Raw genomic sequence first — 18,317 nt, 5'->3', positions numbered from 1 at the left:
TATTAGCCCTAAAAGAAGTGGGAATCCAGGAAGTGACAAAACTACTGAACACTATTTATGACACGGGTGAAATACTGGAAGACTTTAAAAAATCAGTCTTTATTGCATTGCCGAAAAAGCCCGGAACAACTGACTGTGAACAGCACAGGATAATTAGTCTAATGAGTCATCTTACCAAGGTTCTTTTAAGAGTGCTCATGTCTAGAATGAGGAATAAGATAAGACCAGAGATTTCTGATACTCAGTTTGGATTTATAGCCGATAAAGGCACTAGAAATGCAATTTTCGCTCTAAACATGCTCATGGAAAGATCACTGGAAGTACAAAAGGATTTATATCTATGTTTTATCGATTATTCTAAAGCCTTTGACAAAGTGAGACATGGTGACCTATTCGACATGTTGTCAGACCTGAACATCGATGCTAAAGATCTAAGAATCCTTAGAAACCTTTACTGGCAGCAAATGGCAGCTATCAAAATTGAAAATGAATTGAGTGAATATAGACCAATTGAAAGAGGGGTGAGGCAGGGATGTGTATTTTCACCAGATCTTTTTAACTTATACAGCGAAATAATCTTATGAAACATCAATGAACATCAGGGAGTCAAAGTAGGCAGATGCAATATCAACAACTTGAGCTACACTGATGACACAGTCCTCATTGCGGACTCCGAACGAAATCTACAGACTCTCCTCACAACAACAGTAGACGAGAGTGAAGAAAAAGGCTTGCAGTTAAATGCAAAGAAAACAGAGTGCATGGTTATTCAAAACAATCAATTACACCCACATGTAGCATAACCGGCAAGGACGTGAGAATAAAACAAGTCAAAAGCTTCAAATATCTTGGATATACTATTACATCAAATGCAAAGAGTGACACAGAAATAAAGAAAAGAATTGCAATGTCCAAGGATATTTTCAATAAAATGAAGTCCATATTCACAAACAGGAACATAACAAATGTCACTAAAATTAACACCTTGAGATCATATGTATGGTCTGTTCTCTTATATAGCTGTGAGAGCTGGACACTGAACAAAGATACAGAGAAGAGATTAGAAGCTGCTGAAATGTGGTTCCTTAGAAGGATGCTAAAAATATCATGGACTGAAAGAAAAACAAATGTGGAAGTCATGGAACTGGCAGGATACAAAAGGTCACTCATGAAAACTATAAGAAAGAGACAAATGGAATTTCTAGGACACATCTGTAGGAAGAATGGGATAGAGAAACAGATGCTATGTGGAAAAATAGAAGGGAGGAAAAGCAGAGGGTGTCAAAGAACTAAATATATCGACAACCTCAATAACTATGTCACCAAGAACTCAACGAGCAACATCGAGTTGATAAGGAGGATTGACAACAGAGAAGTCTGGCATGCCATGGTCGTTGATGTCTGCCGCAGATTTGACACATGAAGAAGAAGACAAATAATGCAGTGTAGGCCTAATATTAATGTCAATATAAAGTTATTTTACCTGCCTAACAATTCATATTTATATACCTATTAAAAGTCTATGTTGTTTAGAATAACATTCATAAACAAGTCATCATATAATGTTTTACCAATCATATTTCTCTATTTTTAAAAAATATTTCTTCAACTACATTTATCACACCCTGTTGCACTTCCAACTAGTAACTAATGTTTTCAAAACTCTCTATAAAATCTTTCAGTATTGAATTTATAATTATTTTCATTGATATTTCCAGCCACAATTTAATGTTGGTGAAATGTTTAATAACAGCTATAAAAAGATCTTCATATTTCTACTAAATTCTTTTAGAGTTTTATTTGCTTGTAGTGATAAAATCAACACTGCCATCAAAGTTTTATTTATGAAAATTGTAAACTCAAACACATGTATACATTCTATACTTCAACCTTTATTTATTTAAGGAACCATTTTGTATTTATTAGAATTTATATCGTAATGAAAAAAATTCTGAATTTTCTGTTGTGAATATATAGTGCTTGGGGGAAAAAAATACATATATATATACATACACATGAAATCATCTTGGCAGAACAAATCTGACATGTACTTCAGTCTTAACTCATTAAAACAGTCATAGATGTAGTTAAGCTCTAATGCATCAAGCAGTTAATCATGTAGTTCAGCTTCAAAACTGTCATACCAAAGTAGTTCAGCTTTAGCAAATTAAAACAATTGTACATGTACTTCAGTTTTAATGCATCAAACAATCAAATATGTTGTTCAGCTGCAACTGTGATACATGTGGCTCAGCTTAACATAAAAACTGCCATATGTAGTTTAATCTTTACACATCAGATTTGATGTACACGTAGTTCAGTCTCAACACATCAACTCTCTCAAGTAATTCACCTTTAAAACATTCAAACTTTCGTATATATAGCCCAGAATTAATACATTAAAACCTTCATATTTTAGTTCAACTGTAACACACACAAGAAAAACCTGTATATATTTGGTCCAACTTCAACACAAACCTTCAAAACTGATATAAATGTATTCAAAATAAGAAATACACATTTATAACAAAAATAAAAAATTCTTAAGTTTAAAACATTACAAAACTAATTAACTTACACCAGTTTTCAGTCAGTTTTAACTTCTGAAGGTAACAAACACATTTTGATGTGCAAATGCTTTTAAATGTTTATGGCCTTACAAAAACTATGGTATGTGTACCATTTACTTTAGTTGTAATAATATATGCATCTTTAAAACACTGTCAGCATGTATGACATTTATTTTCACAACAACACTAAACACAAAAAATTACACTAATCAAACTTCTGAGGTAGAAAAATAATAAGGTAACAGCAGTGAATATGCAGAAAGAATAACCTACTGAACCTACTTGACTGATTCATACATGTTCTTGTATATTTTTAGTTTCAATTCCATTTTTACTTGTATTTTATTCTATATAACCATCTTTCATAAACTAGTTATCCATGTATCATTTCTTCTTTGTTCAGATGGCAGATCTCATTGCTTATTTATAAATTATTAAATTATAGACTTGCATGAAATTTTGTTTGTTGTATACAAGTATCATTTTTTTGCATTTAAGTAGTTTCCTTTTGTGTGTCAACTAGTGTGTGAAACAAAAATTACAAAGATCAAATATGTAAGATGGTTTATTGATAATTGTAATACATTTAATACTTTTGTTCCAAATAGTCATTCATTAAAGTTTTATAAGTTGGATTTAATTAACTCAACAAAAAAAAAAAAAAATAAGAGTACAAAAGGAAAAAAATTAACAGTAATCTAGTAATCAATGTAATGGCTAGAGTTCCAAACACAATAAGTTCATACATTTCTGTAACACATTAACATATCTTAATTTACACTAAAACAGATGTCCTTACTGCACAATATCACTGTACTTATTTGTTTTTATTCTGTACATTCCAATGAAAATTAGGCTTAAATTACATTTAATGATGTACTGCTCGATGAATAAAGAATAATAATTAATTAAAATTTTAAAAATTAACTTAGAAGCTCCTTAATATAACTAAACAATATGTGCAGGTACTTGTTTGATTGATAATTCAACATTGTTTATGTTTAAGAGACAACAGATATACTATGCTTTGGTATCTGGAATGAAAGTCAATGTACAAAACCTGAAATGACATTATCATAGTGCAATAACCCCCACACTACATATAATATTGGATCCCAAAATAAATCATTTCTGGCACTAAAGAAGTTCAGCATTGCACAAGCTTGGCCAACTATCTACGCCATGTAAATCAAGCTACAAAACCTCGTTTGGCAGGAGGAATGAGATGCTTAGGCAGTTCTGTTGGAAGGTCATGACCCTGAAGTTTTACACCTATCAAATGCATAGCTAATGCAAACTCGTCTGAATCTAACATTCCATCCTTATCTAGGTCAGACAGTTTCCAGATCTTCCCTAGCACAGTGTTGGGAAGTTTAGATTTAACCATTTCTGCCTTGGCACTTGCTCCGGATATCTTTCCATCCACAGGATTCAAACTATCAAACACTTCATCATACTTAAATCTTTCCTTTGAAACAATCCAGTCTGGTTCTAAAGAGCCAGCATCTACACCCTCACCCCGTCCATAACCAAATGGACTTTGCTCTGCCACACCTTCAAAAGCTCCTCCAGTGACATTATTATCTTTGGTGTTTAAAAGTTGCTCATGAGGAATCATACTCATTAACCTAGCAATGTCTTCAGCTAACATTTTATCCACTGTTTCTAGCAATTTTGGCTTAATCTGATGAAACTTAGTGAAATCGTGATGAAGTAATTTTTCCTGCATGTCTTTTAGATCAGGAAAATCCCCTGGAGGAATCTGATGCTCTCGTTGGATTTCTGTATAAATGTTACTCAAGTTTTTAATTAGTTCTTTCTTTTTACTGTCCTTGCCAAAGACAGAAGGCATTTCTCTGCGGATGATACCAATTATGTTGGCATGTACCTACGCGAGAAAAAAAAAACATTATGTTTTTCTGGAGCAACAAAAAACTAATAAGTTCAAAATAAAAAACAGTAATGTACATATCTAATTACAATTATGTAATAACTCAATGAGTAAAATAATTAGAGTAACTTTTCAAAAAAAGTTAAAACAGCAATTACAAAGATATTAGTTCAATGTTAGACTACAAGTTGAAGAAAATATAGAATATATTTTAATTTATTCACACAATAGCATAACTTTTTGAAGGGAACATATATGCAAACATCAGAAAAATGTTCTTGCACATACGAGACATCTTTCTTCAGTGCAGTTTATTTGACATTATACTAGGAATTCTATGGTCTTATGTCTCGCATCAGGGTCCACTAAATGTTACTAATTAAAGAATAACAGGAAAAACTATTGTCTGAAGCTTGTCATCTCTTGTTTTGTGATATACTTGGTGAAACTAATTAAGGTTATAAAATGTTTAACATGTATAGTCTCCAATTTACCTTATTCAGTTCTGCCAAGTCTATATATGACAAGAGGTTTTTAAAAATGTCAACTTTATGGGTAAATTTTAACTGAGAAGATATAAAGTACACCTAAAACATAAACAATATACACTGCATAGACTCTTACAAGTAGTATAGCTATACTAATACTGATGACAAATCCTTACAAACTTTCTGTAAAACTGATCTTTAATATTCCTTCCTGATAGTAATTTCTATACTCCTTTCCAAAACCAATTCCTGATACCCTCTCCAATTGATACCTAATTCTTCCTCAAAACCAATCCCCTTCTTTCAAACCAAAAATAATAATAGCTATAAATATGATCTCGATTGATTATCCTTTTATATAAAACTTACTATAAATTTTTTTACATAGGTACACAGGAAAATGCATATATTTGTGTATGAAAAAAAGTCAGACACCACTGAGTACAAACAAAAAAAAACTACTGGAACAGTATTTCCCCCTCCCACATATGCAAAAGTGGATCTTAATGCACATATGGTCAAGAAATATGATCTGCAGTCACTTGTCGAGTTGTTCTACATGTACAGTGTTGATTACTAGGCCTGTTTGGAACACTGAATTGTTGATAACAAACTTGGTATACTGAATCTGTGCAAGTGCTTCTATATATAAGCCTGCCCTTTATCAAGTACCAAACTAAAGTAGATTTTTATTGAACAGTTTTGTGTGTTTTTTTTAATTACTTGAATTAATGAAAAGAAATATCCAATAGAAACACATACATGAGAAATACTATTCAGATCAAACTGGGAGTAAACATACACCACCATTGTACACAATGAAAAATTATCATTGTGATAAAAATCTTATGAGACAATATTGCCACTTCTATTACACACACTATGCATATTTAAGTGAATGAATACACTATTAAATGATTGACAACTCAATAAATAACCTGGTTATCAACATTGTCACAATTTTGCAATACATTTCTTAACAAATTTGATGATTACACAGTTTGATATAAAAATGATTAATGTTAAGCTCCAGAATGTACAGAATTGCCTTCAAATGCAGCCTTCATAGCCCCCTGGTAGAACAACTATATGTTTCCATCTCACTACAAACACAGATATTGACAATCTCAACTGAGAGCAACTCCTTCCCTAATTGTTGAGTGATTCTTAGTACCAGAGGTGGGATAGGAGAGATCTGATTTGCTTTTGTGTCAGAAATAATAATCTGGGAATTTCTGCTGTATATCAGAACTTGTCCAATAGAAAAAAACATTTTAATGAAAATCAACTAGGTAGCACAAAGAAACCTCAAAGTATTTCTAATGGTTGTAGTACAGAGAAACCCATTAGCAAAGACTTGGTCAAGAAAAGGTGATAATATTATTTGAATTAAGTGCTTGCATACTGTACCAGGATAGAAGGGCACTGGGGTAGGTGGAGAGCTGCTTAACAGATACTGACAAGGGAAATTAAGCAGGGAATAACAGACTGGAGCAAGCAAGAACATTTCAGACCAGTCTTGAGATGGGTAAACAAAAAAAAAAAACTAGTAGCTGAATAATAACTGTAGTGTGAGAGAAAATAAGTATGTTTTGAAATATTTTATGTTTAGTCCTGGACTCCTTACCTTAGGAAGGATACTGAATTGTTGTAAAGGTTCATGAGGGCTACTAGAATTAAAAAGAAGAATTACAGGAGATATCATTGAGATATTCAAGATTGTTAAGGGAATTGATAATATTGATCCATCATCTTTCTTTGTGCTTAATGATGAGAATGGTACTAGATGTACTGACACACAGACACAAATTATAGCAAGGTAGGAGTCACTTTCAGCTAAAAAAGCTTTATTTTTATTTGTTGTCTTCACATGTTACAAAAGCAGTAAATTTAAGGGAAAGCTTAAGAAATACTTGAATAATAAAGGTGAGACAGACTAGATGGACCAACAGATCCCTCATTGTTATTAAATGTTATGTTATACTAATTATTCTGTTAGAAAAGTAACACTTTGTTAACCCTTTCAAAATGTGTCAGGGTTCAAAGGCCATGTCATCACATTTGTTGACTTGCATTCAATATTTTATTGGACTACTATTTTATGAATTTATGTCAATAAGTTTGGAACCAAGTATTATAATATAAACTTTAATATTACATAAGAGTTCATTTCTTACTTTAAAAGTAAATATTAAAAGAACACATTTAAATATAGGTTTTTTAGTGAGTCATGTGGTATGTTGAATATAGCACTGTTTAAAATTAGGTTTGTGATATCAAAATACTAAGTCTATAATTTTGTGCAAATTAGGAACTCAAATTACTAATATTAACAAAGCAAAATACAAAATAAGAACCTCATATTATTTTAATTTGCTGAGATGTGGCTTATGTACTGAATCAAACATGATGGCCTTGTTTGTTCAACTCTTTCCATATTTTGAAACAATCCCTTATTTTCTCTTACTACACTATAAAACATGAATAACCAATCAACAGCTTAGAATGTTCCCAGAGTGGTTTTCCCAACCATTTTAATCTTTGAAAAACACTACCACATTCTTTTGATCCAAGTTTTCAAGAAGTTAGGTTGTGTCTTTAGTCTGCTCAAAGTTTCATATTTTTTAAAATCTAAATAAATCTTAGTTACAAAACTTAATAAATTAGTGGAATTTGATGGTACCAGTGCAGTTATTTATAATTATCTGGTTATTCAACTTTATATACATATAAAAAACCTTAAAAAAAATTCTGTTTGATATCCTCCATGTGTGAAATTTTAAAAGGCTTAGCAACCTATGTCCAACAACAACAACCAAGTACAGGAATTACAGCAGGAAGAGATAATTGTTTGCTTTGCTTCTTGATTTATTGTTCTATATTTTAAGAAATACATGTTTAATAATTTATTAAAAAATAGTAATATATATATATAAAACTGAAATGTGATTTTATGCTACAAAATATTAGTACATTAAAATACAGCCAAGACAGCAAAGCCTATAGAGCATTGTTATATTACTGGATACACAAGTGCACATGCACCACATCAAAGTTATGTAATGTTAGCTTGGCATGGCTGGAAGGTCAATATCAAAAAATAATGAATATATATGTTATATATAGCATTATGAGGTTTAAGCTACTTAGAATTAACATTTGTATTTTTGCATTACAATATTTAGTCATTCTAGTATGAAAATTCATAATTTATATTTATTTCTCAATTTTTTTTGTGATAGTTATAAGATTCTTCAAGTAAAACACCCCACAAAGTTAGAGTATAGAAAATAAGAAAAAATATAAAGTCTTACTGAAAACAAACATTCAAAATGTATTTAGAATGTTTCAGAGATAATGCAAATAATACTTGGGATGAAAAATAGTTTTTTTAATCATAACATGAAATCAATTTGCTCTCAGAGTAGTAACAAAACAGACTATTTTCACAAACAAATCTTTAGTAAAAATATCATTAAAAATCTGATTTTTTGTAAACAAAATACTTGTAACATTTACTAAAGGTCTACCAAATTTTGTGATAACACATTTGCTGTATCAAAAGTTATAATGCAAATATTTAATGTGTAAAATAACCAACATTTGGCAAAAATTAGTAACAAAATATGACATTCCAGTTAATACCAAATTTATTCAAAAACCAGGCACAAAACTAAGGTCTATGTTTTTCAAACACTGCAAATCAAATAAACACAACATAACCATAGAAAACACTCAAATACTAAATAAAGAAACAAACATAAACAAATGCAAAATTAAAGCCTTACTTATACAATAACTCAAGCCCAAAATACACCAATACAAAGGAACACCTTTATACCTATATTAATAAATATAATCAAACATCTAAGCATGCTCTCTAAATTCCTACACTCAGTTACACGACTGCCTTCAAACATGTGGTCAGCTATTGGTCAGTTACTTCTTTCTTTCTTTGTGAACCTGATGATGACTGAAGAAGGTCGAAACATTGTTTGCTCCTCCACATAAAAAAATTTCTCAACCCTAACCAGCTGTTTTTACATACAAGTTTCATATAGTTTTAAGTTTGTTAAGGTAAAACTCACAACCATAGTTGATACGATACATGTAAATATACCAGCAAACAAGTTCATAAAATTGCTCAGTCTTTTGAAAATGGCAGCCAGTGGTTATTAAAACATTAAGAACTTTTGTGTTTGTCTCTTTTGCTGGTGTATTTATATGTATTTTATCACTTATTACAATATTCATTGTCCTACTGGTATATTTCTGAGTTCAACATGAGTGCATTAACCTACTGAGGTCATCTTTTTTTTTCCACCATAACTGTTGCCCTTTTATAATAATTCAAACTGCACAAATACATCAGATAATAAATTTCATAAGCTTATAATTTCAACAAATTTTATGATATTACAAGTCCACATGTAGATTTATAAAGTTTAAATCTACAATGCATTTAACTGTAACATCAATGCTTTATTCCAAATTTTTCATTCTATCAACAAGACACAGAATCTACAGTAACATCATCTAAATCCTTAATACTTTGAAGCATTAAAATCGAGCTCCCCTAATTTTTGCTGCCCTCCAGAGAAAATTAAATCTGTCCCTTCAGTCTTACCATAGGTAACTACAAACTTTCTCAGCATGTTAATACCACTCCTGTAATAACTATAAATATCTACTGTCACCTTTTTCTTATACATAATTTAGAGTTCATAAATTACAGGGCATCAAGTAGCTTGTCTTCCAACCTACCTCCACACACCAAAACAAATCACCAAATCTGACATTGATCTCCCAAATATTCAACAATGCTTTTCTTGAGCTTCTGTAAAGTTGCAGCCTTCACCACTTTTTGTGACAGTTTGTTGCAAGCATTTACAAAAATATTGGAAACTGCATTGACTGAAAGTGTGCCTGAATGTTCCAAATTCTAAATTTATAACCTTTCATCCTACTACTCTTCAAATTCAAAACAAAGATGTCTCATTCCTTCATCTTATCAACTTCAATAATGTTTTCACTGCCTCATTTATTAATAAACAACTCTCCCAGTACCAGGTTTATTTTGTGGTACTAAGTGAAAAGGAAAGGGCATTTTTTAATATTTCTTGAAACTGGTACATTTTGAACAATTTGAAAGGAAATGCTCTTTCTTCATAATGGCACAAAATTCCAAATTCTCATAGCAGTGATGCAGTTTATAATTTTGAGTTCTTCAACCCATGATCCTTAACACAATTATTTACAAAATCATAAATTCCCTCTAAACTCCTGTAAAGTACTGTCTTCCATTATTGCCAGTAGCTTCTCATTCCACACACTATCAAGCCATCAAGAAAATAAAACTCTCTTAACTGGAGATTGGGAAGTTAAAATAAGAAGTCTGAGACTGAACAGGATACTACAAATTTGATGTAACCAATAGCCTACACAATAAAATTATACCTTCTAAGCCTTATATTCAATTTTTCTTTAAATACAACCTAAAATCCAATTTGCCTTACAACCATGGGTGGGCTTAGTCATTCTGGAGCTCCTGGCAGAATTCAGTGAATATGGCCCCAATATGATAAGAAAATTCAGAAGTAGATTAAAAGGCATAGCATGTGTTCCCAAACAATAATTGTTCAGTTTGCCTAACTGGCAAAATTGTTTGTGCTTACTACTAGCAACAACACATTGCTTGAATGGCTTAACAGGCTGATCAACCACTACACTAGGGGGAACATTCACTTAATATTCTGGTACTAATTTATTAATTTAATAAAACTAAGCCTTTGACTTACAGGAATAATGTATACAGTGAGTGAACTCTCAATAAATGTGCTGTAAGGTTACCTGCAGAGAAGAACATTAGAAAATTCAGGGCTAGTCTTTACTTCTCAAATGCTAAAGTAGAGGACATTACAAGGCACATTAACAATTTAGTCACTGGTACTAATAGGCATTCTCTTTTGGAAATGCTAGCAGGAATGAATGATATTGAAAATTATAAATCAGAAGATCTTCTAAAACATCATAAGGTACTCCATTCAGGAGGTTTGAACATACAAATGTATGTGTGGTCTTTTCAAGAATATTTGCTTGGACTAAATAAAGGGAAAAATTATTCTAGTAAGGCCCATATCTTAAATGAAAAATTATAAGAAATATGCTTAGAGCAAATGGTGGGACAGTTGAGCTTGGGAGAAGTTTTCAAGATTATATGCTACAGATGGGCTCCACTTAAGTAAGCTAGGTGGAATGTTCATACAAGCTCTGAAGAAATGTATTACTTTAAACTAAACTTGTACAGTGGCAAAGAAGCATGGGAAACTGAGAATAAACCAATTCATAAGATAGTTAAGAAAGTGTTAAAATTGGAAAAATACTTAAAGCACAGAATGTTCAATAATAGTTTTAAAAAAAAGTCCATCAGCTTTAAAGAAAAGTTTAAAAGCTATTATTCCAATAGCAGGATTGAAATTAATGTGGGAAAGTTTTGGGACTATTTTTAAATAAAATTCCTTATATTTAATTTATTATGTAACAGGATTATGAAGTAAGTTTATTGCGGAAGAGTTCGTGACCAGCACTTACAAGAGCTTAAAAGGGGAATCAATTTCTTATAAAATGCTATTCCTTAAAGACAACAAGTGTGCAGGAATAGCTCTGAAGAACTAAACAGTATTTTGTTGTTGTCTAATCTGTAATCATGATTTAAATTGTAATGAACCATAACAGTGTAAATCACAAAAAGAAGTAGCTGTTTTATTTTGAGATCCTGGACGAAAATTGAAACATTTCCTCATACAATTATCAAATCAAAATCAAATTCTGAAAAAACTTTGTGTAAGTACTCCCATTCCTTATCACACATCTTCCAATGTTTACATATTTTCACTTTATCATCTTTAAAACTTACCTTAGCAAGTCGAGCTCTTTTAATTAAATCATTTAATTTCCTAAGAGCTGCATTTCTCGGTAAATTTTGGATGTCTTGAAAAAGATCTTGTTCTTCTGCTTCAAACAATTTTCTGTTGACATCATACTTTAATGGCTGGTCCCAAAACGATCCAATGTAAACTCTTGCAACTTCTGGAGTTTGTAAAACTTTTCCTAAAGACCACATTAAAGCACCATAAACTCTCATAAGCTGCTGATGATCTATCATATCGGCTTTGTTTAACACAATTCTTATTTTATCATCATGTCCCCTCAAAGCTTCAATGCTTCTTCGAAATTCATCAGAAATATCTAATTTATGAGCATCAAATAAAAGAATAATTCTATCAACCCTTTCAGCAAACCATTCTAAAACACCTGTAAAGTCATAACCTCTATCAACTCGTTGTTTCTCTCCAGACAAAATACCAGGAGTATCAATAATTGTCATACTTTTCAAAACATCAGACTTCAACATTGAACACTGGAATCGATTCAAGAAGGCATTTCCAAATTTTGAAAGTGGTCTGAACTGTTTTTTAGGGTCTACTACTAATGCATTTCCAGGAATAATACCTTCTTGTTCCCCATACATAACTGCAATAAACCTGTCTGTGGTAGGTTCTGGGCCAATACGTATACCTGGAAAGTCCTTTTCCAGTAAGTATCTAATAAATGTGGTTTTTCCAGTAGAATACTGCCCGACTAGTAATACCATCGGCTTAGCATCGAAATCAGGTTCATCAAGAAGCGGTGAATGAAAATCGTGAAAAAGGTAAGTTTCCTCTAATGGTAAAACTTTAGTCTTGTATACCTTCTTCAAGCCTTCGACAACACTTTCGAAAATGTCTGGCTGTTTTAAACGGTCGTCGTTTTTATGTAGCCACGAAAACATTTTAAAACTTCCTCCAATGTTCTAAACTTTTAATAGAACTTAACTTTTAAGAACGTGACAATATTCTTACCTCACACACACACACCCAAACTTTAAAGCTCTTGATGACGTATGATTTTCGAAACAGCGTTCCCTGACGAATATGTTACAAGTTACTAAACCAATGTAGAGTAAAAATATTTTCTTGGTATGCTTTTGTTGAAAATAGTTTGAAATAAAACATTGCTAGCAATTTTTGTTTGTCTCGTGAAATTTCTCTTCATTAAGTCTTAAGAGTAGGTGATTAAAATGAGTCCGAACTTGGACGAAACCTCACCATTGCCATGGTATTGTTAGGCCACCGGTACAATTAGCTAAAAAAAATTCGTACCGTAAGGGTTGGAGAAAAACTGGTTTAAGTGTTTTGTTTTGTAGTTGAATAAGAAAAAGCAAAAAGTTGTTATTAGGGGTTCTTGTTGCTAGTGGAACACCTCTGAAATCAATTTTTGAACCTTTGCTTCTTACTTATTTATATTAACATAACATATAAACAAGTACGGGGGCCCGGCATGACCAAGCGTGTTAAGGTATTCGACTCGTAATCCGAGGGTCGCGGGTTCGAATCCCGGTCGCACCAAACACGCTTGCCCTCCCAGTCGGGGGTGTTATAAAGTCACGGTCAATCCCACTATTCTTTGGTAAAAGAGTAGCCCAAGAGTTGGCGATGAGTGGTGATGACTAGCTGCCTTCCCTCTAGTCTTACACTGCTAAATTAAGGACGGCTAGCGCAGATAGCCCTCGAGTAGCTTTGCGCGAGATTAAAAAAAATATGTAATATTTTCACATATTAAATCTGCCATGTATTCTTCAGGAAATTATTGATTGTCATAAACTACTGTTTCTTAGTGAGACAGTAGTAAGTGTACGTACTTGCAACTCTAAAATTCGGAATTCGATTTCCCACAGTGAACACAGCAGATAGCTCAATATGGCTTTGCTGTAAACCAAACACAAACACACATCACTACTGCTGACAATAATGAATTTCGCAAGTCAATCAGCTTAATAGAATAATAACTTTTAACTGAATTAGACCCGACATAGCTATGTGATAATCTGAGGGTCGCGAGTTAGAATCCCCGCCACACCATACTGTACTCGCCATATCACCTGTGGGTACGTTATAATATCACGATCAATCCTACTCTTTGTTGATAAAATAGTTGCTCAAGAGTTGGCGATGGGTAGTGATGACTAACTGCTTTACTGCTAGTCTTACACTGCTAAATTACGGACGGCTAATGCATATAAACCTTGTGTAGTTTGCGCAAAATTAACAAAAAACAAACATATTTAACTAGATCCTAGTCAATCCCAGATTGACTTCTCCAAATCTTAATCTTGTGTCTTCTTGTCTTATAATCTTCAGACTATCGCTTAATATATATTTTACATATATTGGAGGTTTTATATATCTCGCCAAAAACTTCTAAACCGTGTTAAGATAATTACTGACTATTATTTTCTGGAAAGAATAATTATTAGCAGATCTTAACCTATCACCAACACACAAATCATCCACGTCCAAGATTATACTAGTAACCAGTTCTCTCATCCTTCTCTCTGAATCCTTTTATAAATTATGAGACCAGAGCTGTATACAATATTCCAAATGAGGCCTAAACTTTCATTATGATATGGATAGGGGCATTAGTGTGTGTGTTTTCTTTTAGGAAAGCCACATCGGGCTATCTGATGAGCCCACCGAGGGAAATCGAACTCCTGACTTTAGCGTTGTAAGTCCATAGATTTACCGTTGTACTAGCGGGGGGCAGGGGCATTAGTAACTTAGCAAAGATTGCTAATGAGATTAAACTTTTGGGCTTTTCTAGATGTATTTTTATATTATAAAATATATCCAACGTTACGACTTAATTTCAACCAAGACCATGCACCCCTCAGATCCTTTTTTAGAAAAATCTAAACCTTTGATTTTTCGAGATAGCGGTGTCTTTAGGTTTTTTTTGTTGTTGTTTTTTTAATTTCGCGCAAAGCTACTCGAGGGCTATCTGCGCTAGCCGTCCCTAATTTAGCAGTGTAAGACTAGAGGGAAGGCAGCTAGTCATCAACACCCACCACCAACTCTTGGGCTACTCTTTTACCAAAGAATAGTGGGATTGACCGTCACATTATAACGCCCCCAAGACTGAAAAGGCGGGCATGTTTGGTACAACCGGGATTCGAACCTGCGACCCTCAGATTACGAGTCGAACACCTTAATACGCTTGGCCAATTTAGGGTTTCAGTTAGGTAACTTACAGCATGAACAGTAACTGGAACACTGATAATTAAGTTGTAGGTAAATTCCTGTCCTGGAATCATTTGCAATAATTAATAATTTATGTCATGAATAGTATCATTTCCAGGTGCAAGAATCTAATTTTAAATAAATATTAAAAAAAAAAAAAACACAACTTTTCCTTTAACTCTTCTGCATCCTTAAGTAAGTTACCACATTTTTCTGGAATAATAATATAGTTGTTTCATTGATTAACTGGAAACCTAACACTAACTTAACAAGTTTCAGAACTAAACCGTTCACTTGTTTATTACCGAAGTTATTAAAATCAAAGAAAATAAAAATATAAGCTACAAATTAACATATATATTACGCGTTCAACATAATCAACATCGTTGGCTTAAAGGAAGGCAGTATGGTAATAGCTTTATTGCCAAGCGACAGTATATAGTGTTGAGTATTACCGAAAGGGTGTGTGACACTTCGCACTTCACTCTCAGCCAAAAGGCCGGAAAGCGATGTAGTGACACGATGACAATAATTTGAGTTAAAAGGCAAATTACTTTTTTGTGGAAACTTTGCCCCTTCATATTCTTTTTGGGGAACGTAGGAGTCACCATGCCAATTATGGTGGTGACTGGTCAAATACTGTGCAAAGAGATAGCAGACAAACAAATACACAATTTCGCTTATACATACATATATATATATAACTTACACAAATATAACGATGTCCTGATAATTTATTCTTGTTAGGTTATATTTACTTGATTCTTAATGCTTCCAAACTTTTTCTTTTGCTTGGGTTTTTTTCTCTATACGCAATATTTTAATTTTGTTTGAAAGACATTTGGTGTTGTCTTTTAATCATTTTGGAAACTGTTTAAAATGAGTTTTTTTTTTCACCTGTTGGTCAAAGAATAAACTGGAAACAATTTTATTTTAGATTTATCATTAACATCGAATGTAGAAATTGTTAAGAGGATGGAAATTATCTGTATGCGAGTGATCATTGCTTTATTTAGTTTGTTAGGTTCAATGTTTTGCTGCATATGGAGATGAGGAATAATTATATTTTGATTCCTAATTTTGATAAAGCCAAATTTTTAAAGAATGCGACAATAATTATATATATTGTAAACTGGTCAGCTGAATTATGTGGAGACGCTGATCGACTATGCAAAATTTTTAATTATAAAGTTTTAAATATCCAAAACAAAACACTCCTTATAGAAAGAAAATGGTGGCTGTAAGTGAAAAATTAGACTGTCTCACGAAAAGTATGAGAGAAAATTAAAGAACAGAATCATAAATTTAAGAAATTTAAATTGACTGGTATGAAGGGAGATTTAGAAGAATACAGAAGATTAAGGAAGTTAGATAAACAGGAAATTAGTACATCAAAAAGGATGTATGAGAAAATTGTTTTGAATTTCACGCAAAGCTACACGAGAGCTATTGCGCTAGCCCTCCCTAATTTAACAGTGTAAGAGAGAAGGCATTTAGTTATCATCACCCACCACCAACTCTTGGGCCACTCTTTTACCAACGAATAGTGGAATTGACCGTAACATTTTAATGCCCCCACGGCTGAAAGGGCGAGCATGTTTAGTGGGATTTGGATTCGAACTCGCGACCCTCAGAATACGAGTCGAATGCCTTAACCACCTAGCCATGCCAGGCCTGTATGAGAAAAGGTTGGCTGTAAATGTAAATATTAATAGTAAGAGTTCCTTTAATTATTTTTGAAATTTCGTGCAAAACTACACGAGGGTTAGCTGCGTTAACCTTACGTAATTTAACAGTGAAAGACTATAGTGAAGGCAGCTGGTAATAACCACCCATCAACAACACGTTTACCATCGAATAGTGGGATTGACCGTAACATTATAATGTCCCTATGGTTAACAGGTCGAGTATGTTTGATGGGATGGGAATTCGAACTCGCGATCCTTTAATCACCTGACCAACTTATTTACATACATTAGTCTTAAACAGGATGATAAAGGGAGTAAGGCTCTTGAGGGATGATAAAGGAAGGTTGGTATCTGATGATTATGAAATGGCTGAGATATTAAACTCTGCTTTTTCTTAAGTTTTTAATAATGAAGATTTAAGCAGTATTCCTCATCTTGAACAGTTGACCGATGAGGAAAAAAGTTGAACGCGACAACTACATTAATTGTGAGCTTGTTAAGAAAAAATAAAGAAGTTTCAAGAAAGATAACGCTCTTGGGTTTTGAAGGAGGTTAAGGATTGAGTATGTAAGTCCTTAAACAGTGGGCAGGTGACAAAGGATTGTAAGTTAGATAATGTCACTTCTCTTTTCATGTGGAGTAATAAATATTGTCCCAATAATTATAGGCCTATTATTCTTATATCAGTTACGTGAAAAATATTGGAAAGTGAAATAAAAATATGCCTTGCAAAGTCATTTAACAAAGTTTAAAATTTTACTGAATAATTAAAATGGTCTCATTAAGGGAAAATCTAGCCTTAAAAATCTTGTGTTGATTGAGGTAAGAGTGCAGATTGATGTATCTAGATTTTCAGAAAGCATTTTACAAGGTGCCACATAAAAGGCTTGTAAAAAAATATCTCTACTAGATGTGGAGGATGAATTACTTAATTGAATAAAAGAGTGGCTAAATAAGAGAAAGCAAAGAGTTATTATAAGTGAAGTTCAGTGAAACTAGATTAATATCACAAAGGGATACCTCAGGGCTCAGTCTTAAACCGTTGCTCTTTTTTATTTACTTAAATGACATAGATGAAGGAATTTAAAAGAAAGTTCAATAAATTACTTTAATTTGATAACAGTATTAATGTCTTGTGTTTTGCAAGCTGTGAAAGAATGCTGCTGCTTTATGAGTTAGTAAGCATAATAAATAAGTGACACACGTTTTAATTATAATAAATGCATGATAATGCATGTTGGTTATCATAATTTGTATTATGAGTATAATTTGGATGGGAATAACTTTAACATTGTTATGAAAGAAGGGATCTTGGTGTAATGGTTGTTCATCTATTAAGTCATCCAAGCAGTGTGCTGTTGCGAGTGTTAGAACAAATAGGATTTTAGGTTGTACCTACAGAAATGTTAAATGCAAGTCTAAAGACATTATAATTTCATTGTATAAGTCACTGATTAGGCCACATTTGGAGTACTGTGTTCAGCTTTGGGCTCCTTACCTTAGGAAGAACATTGAATTGTTGATAGGACTCAGAGAAGGGTTACTAGAATGGTGCCTGAAAT

General features: G+C 32.6%; 1 protein-coding gene across 1 annotated transcript; it reads right to left on the bottom strand.

Annotated features, from left to right (window-relative positions):
- Window positions 1-3,117: 3,117 nt before the first annotated feature.
- On the bottom strand, window positions 3,118-12,900 carry LOC143230689 (EH domain-containing protein 3-like). The gene is made up of 2 exons (XM_076464676.1): window positions 11,866-12,900; window positions 3,118-4,458 (listed from the first exon to the last, which is right to left on the bottom strand). Exons 1-2 carry the CDS (start codon window positions 12,778-12,780, stop codon window positions 3,760-3,762), a joined length of 1,614 nt encoding a protein of 537 aa, XP_076320791.1. The 5' UTR covers window positions 12,781-12,900; the 3' UTR covers window positions 3,118-3,759.
- Between the last annotated feature and the right edge of the window lie 5,417 nt (window positions 12,901-18,317).

The sequence above is a fragment of the Tachypleus tridentatus genome, chromosome 10, assembly GCF_004210375.1.
Source record: "Tachypleus tridentatus isolate NWPU-2018 chromosome 10, ASM421037v1, whole genome shotgun sequence".
Classification (NCBI taxonomy): Eukaryota; Metazoa; Arthropoda; class Merostomata; order Xiphosura; family Limulidae; genus Tachypleus; species Tachypleus tridentatus.
This window is presented reverse-complemented; position numbering and strand designations above follow the sequence as displayed.